Source organism: Limulus polyphemus, unplaced genomic scaffold, assembly GCF_000517525.1.
Source record: "Limulus polyphemus unplaced genomic scaffold, Limulus_polyphemus-2.1.2 Scaffold924, whole genome shotgun sequence".
Taxonomy (NCBI): domain Eukaryota; kingdom Metazoa; phylum Arthropoda; class Merostomata; order Xiphosura; family Limulidae; genus Limulus; species Limulus polyphemus.
The window spans coordinates 176,919-187,995 of NW_013666534.1; the positions used below are offsets into that span (position 1 = coordinate 176,919).

At 34.5% G+C, this 11,077-nt stretch overlaps 1 protein-coding gene across 1 annotated transcript in view; it reads right to left on the reverse strand.

Moving 5' to 3' along the window:
* The window catches only part of LOC106461267 (collagen alpha-1(IV) chain-like), a 132,522-nt gene that overhangs the window by 78,225 nt on the left and 43,220 nt on the right, over positions 1-11,077 (reverse strand). Inside the window, exon 2 of the mRNA XM_022388133.1 lies at positions 4,922-4,978. Within this exon, the coding sequence (XP_022243841.1) occupies positions 4,922-4,978 (57 nt within the window). The remainder of the gene's footprint in view (positions 1-4,921; positions 4,979-11,077) is intronic.

The window sequence follows — 11,077 nt, forward strand, 5'->3', positions numbered from 1 at the left end:
TCACCTCCCTTGAAAAAGAGGAGTTACATTAGCTAACTTGCAATCCTCTGGTACCTGCCCACTATTCAAGGACTTTCAAAACAAATAGTAGCAAGTGGGTCACATATCCAATCTATAACCTACTTCAAAACCCTTAGGGAAATATTATCTGGCCCAGGAACCTTATCGTTCTGTAAACTTCCCAATTTTTTTTAACCAGCTCAGGATTAATGCGGTCATCTTGTTTCCATCTATCAACTGTTCAAGATGTGGAATACTGTTTAAATCTTCATTAATAAAAAGGAAGAGAAAGCAAAAAAGACAATTCATCCTAATTTCTCTTTCAGCCTAGTAGTGGAGGTTTCAAAGAAAATTGGTTTTTTGGATATAAATAACCATTTGTTTGTTATTAAGCACAAAGCTACACAAAGGGCTATCTGTGCTATGCCCACCACGGGTATCGAAACCCGGTTTCTAGCGTTGTAAGTCCGCAGACATACCGATGTGCCATTGGGGGGCAGGATATAAATAACATTTGCCCTAATAAGTCTTTTTAAATTTGTTTTGTTCAATTTCAATTAACAAGTGAATAGCATTTTTTTTTTAAATTGCTTGAATAAAATATTGAAGCCACAACCTTTCGACAATAGTTTTCAAGAGGTTTATCTGAAGACTAACTAACAAAAGGTCAATTAAAAAAAAAACAATGTGGCTGAAACTTTAATCCAAACTTATACGTTTAACAATAACAATAAACATCGCTTTAGACAGTATTTAATGTCTTTTGTTTGTTTTAGTGCAAAGCTACACAATAGGCTCTTGTAAGAGATTAAATATAACGCTGACCCACCGCGGTACATATTGATGTATATCCCCCGCGTTACCTAGCAACCTAGGATTTTTTTCTAGTTGACGAACAGACGACTTGTGCACCGCTTTAACTATAGCAATGTCCATAAAACAATAAAGCATCATAAGACAAGCCCTTTTTGAGAAGGGGTTGGAAGCAAACTGATACATTATTAATTACTCCTATTCAGTTAGGGGCGCTCGACTCGCAATCTGCAGGTCGCGGGTTCGAATCCCCGTCACACCAAACATGCTCACCGTTTTAGCCGTGGGGGCGTTATAATGTGACGGTCAATCCCACTATTCGTTGGTAAAAGACTAGCCCAAGAGTTGGCTGTTGGTGGTGATGACTAGCTGCCTTCCCTCTGGTCTTACACTGCTAAATTAGGGACGGCTAGCACAGATAGCCCTCGTGTAGCTTTGCGCGAAATTCATAACAAACAAACAAACCTATTCAGTTGATCTTATAAAACTTTTTTAAGATTTAAATTAAAGAGGGAATTCTTGTGTATTAACACTTAACAAAATATCACATTTTTTTTACCTTAAAGACCTACAAGTCACCGTAGCTGACATCCACTTTTCTCACAACACGTATAGTTTAGTAATTGTTGACAAAGTTGTATAACTGAAAAAAGGGGAACTTTAGGGGCACAAGTATAGGAAGGCAGGTGCTTGACCCCACCTAGCCACCATCTCTCTGTTTTCGTCACTGGTACCCCCCCCCCCGCACTTACAACACAAGTACCGGGTTTCGATACCCGTGATGGGCCAGGCACAGATAGCCCGTTGAGTACTTTTTTTTGCTTAACAACAAACAACAAAAACGTCACTGGTTTTTAAGAAAATGATATTTAGGGTTAACAATATTTGAAACATCCCATGAAATAGTATTTAAGTATCAATTTAATGGCCACTCATTTCTGAACATGAAAGGCGTGAAAGGCGTAAAGTTTTATTTTCACAAAGATGGAAACTACTCGTTCTTTATGAGTTGAAATAATAATAATGCTTTTATACTTGAAGACGTGTAGTTCAAATGGACACCAATTGGAAACTTAGACGTTAATAAAAAAAGACACCAACAAAAAAATCGAAAGATGGCGACGACAAAACCTGGTACTTTCAAGAAACTATCCTAAGCCAGCGACCTTTTAGTCATTTAGATATTTACAATGAAAAAAGTATAATCTAGTTTAAGTGGATCAATTTAGTAATTTAGACGTCAGAGTTTGGCACACTAAAATCATAAATATGAAAAGAGAAAACCTGGAATCTACCAACAAAGAATTTCAAAATGGCGACAAGAAAACCTGGAATCTTTCCTGAAATTATTTCAGGCCAGCGACCTTTTAGTCATTTAGTTATTGAATAACCATTAAAAGTCGTACCAGCATCTAAATGGTATCTACAAATGTATAATTACGCCATTCATAAGTTTAATAATGCATCATCATTATCATGGCAAGTTGTAATTTATAGATAGGCTTAGCGATGTCTTCAGCCCCTCACGTACACTCTACGAAGACGGAAAGCTTATATTCTGCATTTTGACGGACGTCATTATACATTTCGAGCACATTCGTCTATATGATACGTGTTAAAACGTATTAAGGCTGTAATGTTAAGACTCTCTTTCAACCTCAGTCTGTAGGCAGCACGTGGGTGGGAATGCTAAAAAAAAAAAAAGCTCACGTTTTGGAGATGTTCTGTTATTTGACACAGCATATTAGAAGTTCCTGAAATTACAGGGCAGTGGCCGCTGGCGGGAGTTTTTCACGTTTCACTTTCACACCATACAGGTTGCTATGCGATGGGTTTAACGTACCTTAGATGCGTTGTTTCAAGGTATAGCGGCATATAGGAAAAGCAAAAAAAAAAAATCCTTTCAAGAGACATACACAGACAAATCTTTACTAAAATAACCGCTAAAACACCTAGCGTTATTTCAAAAAATGATACTTCTCCCCCCCCCCCACAGTGATGGCTCAGGGATAAGTATGAAGACTTCTAACTCTAAAAACCAGGTTTAGATACTCGTGATGTACACAGAGCCCATTGTGTAGCTTTGCGCTTAACAACAAACAAACACACATGGCCAGGCGGTTCGGGCGCTCGACTCGCAATCTGCGGGTCGCGGGTTCGAATCCCCATCCCACCAAACATGCTCGCTCTTTCAGCCGTGGGGGCGTTATAATGTGACGGTCAATCCCACTATTCGTTAATAAAAGAGTAGCCCAAGAGTTGGCGGTGGGTGGTGAGTTTGGTCGGGAACTTCGATTGCCAGTGGATCTGTTAACAGGACGCCCACCTTATGAAGAGTTGCCTGAGAATGTGTCAGAGTTTGTGAAAGTGTTATCGGAAAGGATGGATGATATTCACCATCAAGTTCATTCAAACTTGAAAACATCTGCTGATTCGAGGAAGCTATCTTATGATAAGAGATCTACTGAAGTCAGCTTTGTATCAGGAGACAAGGTGTGGTTGTATAATCCCAGGAAGACCAAAGGGAAGTTGTCTTCTCCATGGGAAGGCCCATATTACATAGTGGATCGTCTCTCAGATGTGACTTTCCAGATAAAATGTGGTCAGCGAGGTAAGCCAAAAGTGGTGCATGCCAACAGGCTTTGGCGTTATCACAGTTCAGTCTTAGACTCCTTACCTTAAGAAGGACATTGAATTTTTTGAAAGGGTTCAGAGAAGGGTTACTAGAATGGTGCTTGGGAAGAAGAGTTTGTCATATGAGGAGAGATTAAGATATTTATAACTGTTTTTTCTTGAAAAAAAAAAAGAGTTAGAGGGAATCTGATTGAGGTGTTTCAGATTGTAAAGGGAATTGATAGTGTTAATGCATCATCTTTTTTCATACTTAACAGCAAAAATAGTGGGACTAAGGAATGCAAATTTAAATTTTGGCAAGGTAGGAGTCATCTTCAGCTAAGACAGTTTTATTTTCCTAACAGGGTGGTTGGCCTTTGGAATGGGTTGCCTTTGGATGTTATGAAAGCAGTAAATTTAAGTGAGTTAAAGAGAAAGGTAATAACTATATGGAGGGGCAGATTGAGCCACTGGGTAAGATCCCAGTGGGCCAATGATTCCTGGGATAGTGGAGTGATAACCTGGTTATATTGTTCCAGTGCTACCAACTAACCTACTGTACATCTCTCTTTAAATATATATATATATATATATCATCTTGATTTCTGAGTATTTGCCCGGGCTGTTTTAGGCTCCCAATCTGCCCCTGACTATATGAACAATAAGGGCTGGCTTTAATTCTGTTATTTTTAATTCATAATAGTTTAGTTCAGAGGATGGAACAGCTGAGATGGACCAACAGTCCCTTGTTGTCCCTAAACATTATGTTATGTATGTTATATGATATTTTCAGGGAAGTAAAATAGAAAATAACATTTACCGAATGATGTAACATAAAAAACTTGAATCAAAACTTTGTCATTTCGTTTGTATATATTGCTGAATCCTTAGTTTTTGATTTATTAGGATGGTTGTACTTGTCGTATAATAAGGGATACCATACAAACATTTTATTTTAGATACAACTTGCTCAAACTAAATCACTCAAATCAAAAACAAAACTTTCATAATTTTATTTGCTTTTAATGCAAATGTTTAATAACCAATAGAAATATGGGATAATGCTCAGTCATTTTAGTAATTAAGCAAAATTAAATTAAGAAAGAAAGTTATTTCCAAGTTGTCCAGATGTTTAAAGGAATCCTTATAAGTTTTTCTTCATCAAGATTTTATTCAGTATAGATATCTCTTTTTTCTTCTTTTTTTTTCTAACCCAGAGTTATAAGCTATTAATATTAACTTCTTTCTGCATAGATCAAAATGTTTGTGACTTAGACAAATAATATATTGCAGTATTACACAGTTTAGAGTACACTAACATATAATGCAGATACAAAAATTCTTGTAAATCTGTATTTATATATCAAAAACATAGAACTAAATTGTTTTAATCAATAAATACTAAGAACAGAAAGAGTTTGACAAATATATTTCATACTTTAAAACAAATACCACACAGTTTGTTGATGCAGAAAAGAAATGTTAGAGTACTTACAGGAATACCTTTCTCTCCCACACAGATGCATGGCTGAACTTGACAACCTTTACAGGCCTACACATAAGAAAATTATTAATTAATACTGCTATGCAGAAATACAACACTAAATTTAGATCTAAATCATTACACTTTCATTTAGACAACAAAAATATAACATAACAATTTAGTTAAGGTGCCACCAAAGTTACTTTTGCAAAATAAAGTTCTTAGAATAAAAATTAATTAATCATTTATGTAAAACTTATATTTGATTTTTTTAAAGTGAATTTGACAGTATATATATATATATTATTTTCATTCAGATCTACATTTTTCATACATTTTATGTTAAACATTTTAGTTACAGTACCCTCCTAATACTATAATCCTTGATAAAAGATTACATTATGAAAAAATTAATACTAGTGCTCAAAGTGAGAAAAAATAAAAAGGGTGGGGTACTCTTTATGAGAAGAAAGTGTTGGTATTGGATAGCTTTGATTTTAAGAAGTAGGCCAACTAGGTATGCCATACCCCCTCACTTCGAGCACTGATCAACACTATAAATATCTATACTTGTCAGCAGGAAAAATTATTTCACTACAAATGTGCATGGTCACTTGGTTAATCTTATATTACTCTAGTCAGAGTGAACAAGAAATATGCTAAAAGTTCAGACTTCATTTAACTCCTTTATTGGCGTGTAATAATGAAATTAAAAGTTATTCAACTCTATATATATCAACAAGAAAGTAATAACCCAAATAACAATTCATAAAACTGCATTTTAAAATGAATAAAAAGGAAAAGCTTGAGAACTAAAAAGAGGTACAAAGTACCAAAACCATGAAGATGTTTTATTAAGCTGCATTATCTTGTTCACCAACTAGACAGTAAAATACAAACTGTCTTGTGAAGATTAATTTATAGTGCGATAATCAGTCATGCAACTATACATATAATTGCAAGAAGGGTGCTGCTTAGCCTTCCCATACTTGAAGTTCGCCCACACAAGAGCCTTGACAAAAGTGTCTGTAATTTTATCTATTAATGCAGGTTCACATCTTTCAGGCAGCACTAGAGGTAATTATTATGTCACTGTCAACAATCAGAGATTATATCCTATTTAGCCTTGATAAAAGGATCACATGGCAATGCAGACATATATTGTGAAAGATAATACTCTAATACTTAAACCAAATTTTCTGTATCACCAAATCCAACTATTTACTACATATATATATATACTTTCCATAATTTTACATTTTTGATTAAATAAAATAATTATTTTTTGTAATATCAGTTACATATTAATTTATTAAACAAAACTGCAGCAAATGAATGAGGTAATTGCATTATTTTATTTATAATTTGGTTTGGACTTAGTAATATTAATCTCTAGAACACTTAAACTAGTACATTCAACTTTTCTGTTTAATTATTAAAGTACCTAATTCAAAAGTAGTAAATTAAAAGTCTAGTTGGGCATTCTAGCTATTACAGGGATGTGATACAACAGTGGATTCAATAATTCTATGAATATACAAGTTCTGGTATAGTATCTATCAGAATGAGATAGGCAGAACAATATCTTAACTTGTAGCTTTTACAATGTAGTATATATATCTTTAAAAATGTTCTAAATCAACCCTCAAGGGATTGATTTTGAAAATTAGAATGAGGTTTTTAATAACCATTTTAAATGAAGTATGAAAAAAGAAGGCAACTTTTCAAACTGATTTGGTTAATTTTAAATAAAAACCCTAAATATCAAAGTTCAATACAATTATCCATTGTAAACTAAGAACCTCAGTACTGTAGAAAAACACGAGTTTATAAAAATATATTATATAGAAATATTGTAATGACTAAATATGTTATTTCACAGTCCCATTAGTTGTACTAATGACAGTCTTTACATATATACGTATATAAAATTATTTCCTGACATCCAAAAATAAAATAAAATTAAGGCTAACGCACTTTATTGATTAATGTTAATCACCTCGACCTTTTCTTATTTGTGAACACACATCTATTAATAATGTAAAATATCCCCTTTACAGATTTATTGCCTTTTAGTAAAATTATATTCAGATTTTACTCCAATAACATTTAAAATTGATAGGCCTATACTGTATTTATATTATCTCATTTTGAATTTTAAATTGGAGTACGTACAGCACATTATCTTCACGTTTTTATACACATATTTTCATATTCACATATTTTAATAAAGAGTAAACTTTTCACATTTAAAAGGGTAAAGTTTAAAAATTAGAAATAACTGCAAATCACTAGAAGGTTAACACACATATAAGATGGCCAGAATCTAGTTTAAACTACTAAACACAATGAACAATTTATAAATGAACAATCATTATCTCCAGATAATGATAATGTACATATATGTGTGTGTGTGTGTATTTCCATAAATTTAGGTTTTACACCTTCATTTTGAATAATAAATAAATAAAGGAACTCCCCCTTATGCGGAAATAAAGTATATCTATTTGCAAAATATTCCAGCCTGTGCTACTTGGTATTTCCTATTTTCAATGGGAACGACAACTTAACCAACACATGAGCTATATTCTTAGGCTAGAGGCCCACTGTTCAGGCAGAGCCATTCTCAACTGAGCAGAGGAAGGGCATAGGCCAGTATCTTCCGCTGCCATCATGGTTACTCTTAACCCAGTAAAATAACTGACAGTCATAATTATAAAGCCCCAAAGCTGAAAGTGCAGAGCGTGCTCCCCAGGAACTAGCGGATCGAGCCTTGGATCGTACAGTCCCAAAACTAGCATGCTAACCACTTACCACGCCCGATCTCTATTGCAATACAAAATCTCAATAAAAATGATATATATATATAATAATGATAATAAATAACAAATCTCGTTAACTATTATTAAGGTATAGCCATTCATAATTTTGAGCTACTAACAAGAATGAAGCCAACGAGCCTTCAGCACCTGCCGTCACAAATGCTTTGTTAGGCTCTTTGACCCGAATAACAAGATTGACTGTCACTTTTATAACGTGCCTACAGCTCGTATCTCTCAAATAACCAGATAAAAGTATTAACTAATATACTACAGGTACGGAATTTATATCACTATTGCAAGCGGTACTTTCATTAAAGTTATAAAGAAGCGTTATTTTAAAATATTTTGAAATAACAAAAGTTAATATTTTCTAAAACTGGAATCACACTACAAGCGCCATGATTAATAATAAAATTACAAAACAACAAAGAAACAGGGTAGTTAATGTAAGCCTGCCAATTTATATATATACTGCCTTGATCACCAAAGTAAAACAGACAGAAATAAACACTTGACGCAAGCATTTTTACGTACCCCTAACTGTAAAAAGAGTAATAGTAATTATTATTACTTGACCCGTAAATCAAAAAAAAAATTATCTTAAAATTCCGATCCTCTCAAATGGAAATCGTAGAAAAGTATCAGAATAATCTGAGCTACTTAGTTAGTGAACAAACGTTGTCAAAAATGGTTCTGTTTTTCTTTCGATTTATGCACGACTATGTACTTAGTAATTTGACCCATGAGTTTTGTTGAAGTACTTAATCATATTGTGTTCCCGAGAATTTTCAATGACACTTAACATCAAATTATGACTATAGTTTATGTGACTTTCTGATAGACATTAAATAAAAAAATCGCTCACTCGTCAAAAAATACTCTAATATATATATATATATATAAATATATACACACACATATGTATTTTACCATGTTTTTAGTTCTTTGAATTATAGTGTGTTCACTAGCACAATCATTAGATGATTATAGAGATTACCATATATGTACATTTCACTGAAAGAAGTGACATCCAAGTCCCTGTTACTATTGGCCTCTATATTACAAAGATAGCATAGCTGAGATTATATTAGAATAGTGCAGAACGATTATATTGATTACAACACAAAAGTTGTGAGAACATCAAACATTCCAGACGCAAGTGTTGTGATTATTTGCAAAACATTCCCTTTTAATCTATACCTTAAACAAACGTGCCTAAAACATCGCACTTAGACAACTGTCTTTCAAAAAAAAAAACAAAAACTATACGATATTTCTAAGTTGCCTTTCCAGACAACTTGGTATTTAGAGGAAAAAAGATGAGCGGAGTATAACCTGCAACATCATACTTAGACACTAATTCTTAAAAGAAAACTATATACTGTATCTTAATTTTCTTTCAAAACGACCAGATATTTGGAGGAAGAAAGATAGGGGAATATTGCCTGCAACATCATACTTAGACACTAATTCTTAAAAGAAAACTATATATTGTATCTTAATTTTCTTTCGAAACGACCAGATATTTGGAGGAAGAAAGATAGGGGAATATTGCCTGCAACATCATACTCAGACACTAATTCTTAAAAGAAAACTATATACTGTATCTTAATTTTCTTTCGAAACGATCAGATATTTGGAGGAAGAAAGATAGGGGAATATTGCCTGCAACATCTTACTTATATATTCTTGAATATATATATTCTTTTCAGACAACTTGGTATTAGTGTGGGGAAGGGGGAACACTGAACTCAGAAACTAGGTTATATGTAGGTCAATTTCTCAGCAAATCAAAAGAAAGTCATTTCAGTTTATTCATTTTTACATCTTGTCAGTTTCCAGCTGTTGAGATATGACTCAAATTATGTCTTTGCGATATGGAATATCATATTTCAAACCCCCTCTTTTCAACCGGAAACAGCTGTTCTGAGTAGTCCCCGTTCTTCGAGGCTCTCTTCAAATAAACAGAATATTAACCACCCGCTGTGAAATTGTTGAAAGAGTTAAAAGTTTCAGGTTGCTTTCCTTCTAAGGACTTGGGTGAATGACGTTACGATGAGGAAGAAATATGTATTTTTTTCTTATATCAGACGAACGCCAAATCAGTCAATATTTAATCATACTTCGAATAGTATCAATATATTGAGTTTGTTCGTTTGTTCGTTTTAGATATTTGTGCTCTGTCCACCACGGGGTTCGAGCCGGGAATTTTAGCGTTGTAAATCTATAAACGTACTGCTGGCCCACTGGGAGGATCATTGAGTTTGTGAGATTCTTCACAACAAAATGCTCATCGATAGTACAACCTGAACTATTTTTTACGGAAGGAAAGTGCATAACGTCTTAGTTAGAAAGTTACGAGAAAGTTGTCACTTTTTGTACACTTTCTGTGCCAACAATTGTATTATTGTTTTGTTTGTTTTTTGAGTTTCGCGCAAAGCTACACGAGGGCTATCTGCGCTAGCCGTCGCTAATTTAGCAGTGTAAGACTAGAGGGAAGACAGCTAGTCAATCAACTTTGCTGGAGTGTATCCAGTGGTTTCATGCTCTGCTGTCCTATAGGCCATCAACAGTGGAGGGAGTAAGACATCCCAGTCATCCTGGCGACTATTACAAATCTTTGCCAGTTCCTGTCCCAGTGTCCAGTTGTACTTTTCTACCATCCCATCAGACTATGGGTGAAGTTGTCCTGGTCTTTCGTATGCCAAACAAATTGCAGCATTCATGGAACACAGCTGATTCAAAGTTACGGCCTTGATCTGAATGCAGTTCATATGACATATCAAACCTGAAGAAGAAATCACTAATGGCCAAAGCTACAGTTGTAGCTTCCTGATTTGGTATTGCATATGCCTCAGGCCACTTGGTGAAATAATCCATCACCACACAAATGTACCTGTTTCCAGCATGAGTTTGGGGCAAAGGACCAGCAATGTCAATGGCTACTCTTTCCATTGGTGCACCAACTTGATATAACTTCATTGGAGCACGTCCCTTATGCTTGGGTCCCCTTTTAGCACAACATGTACTGCACATCCTGCATCATTCTTCCACATCTTGCGTCATACCTATCCAGTAAATTCTGTGTCGTAGGTGACTCAATGTTTTCTTAACTCCAAGATGTCCTCCTGTTACAGTATCATGGGATTGACGCAACACAACTTCCCGTAACTTTCTTGGTATAACCGTTTACTAGGTCATCACTTTCCCATCTCCGGAGAAGAATACCATCTTCAAGTTTCATCTGGTCTCATTGTGCCCAATAGTTCTTTGTCACAGGGCTTAGACTAGAAACCTTCTCCAAAACAGGGCGCAAAACACTTGCTTTTAGAAAATCAATTATTGT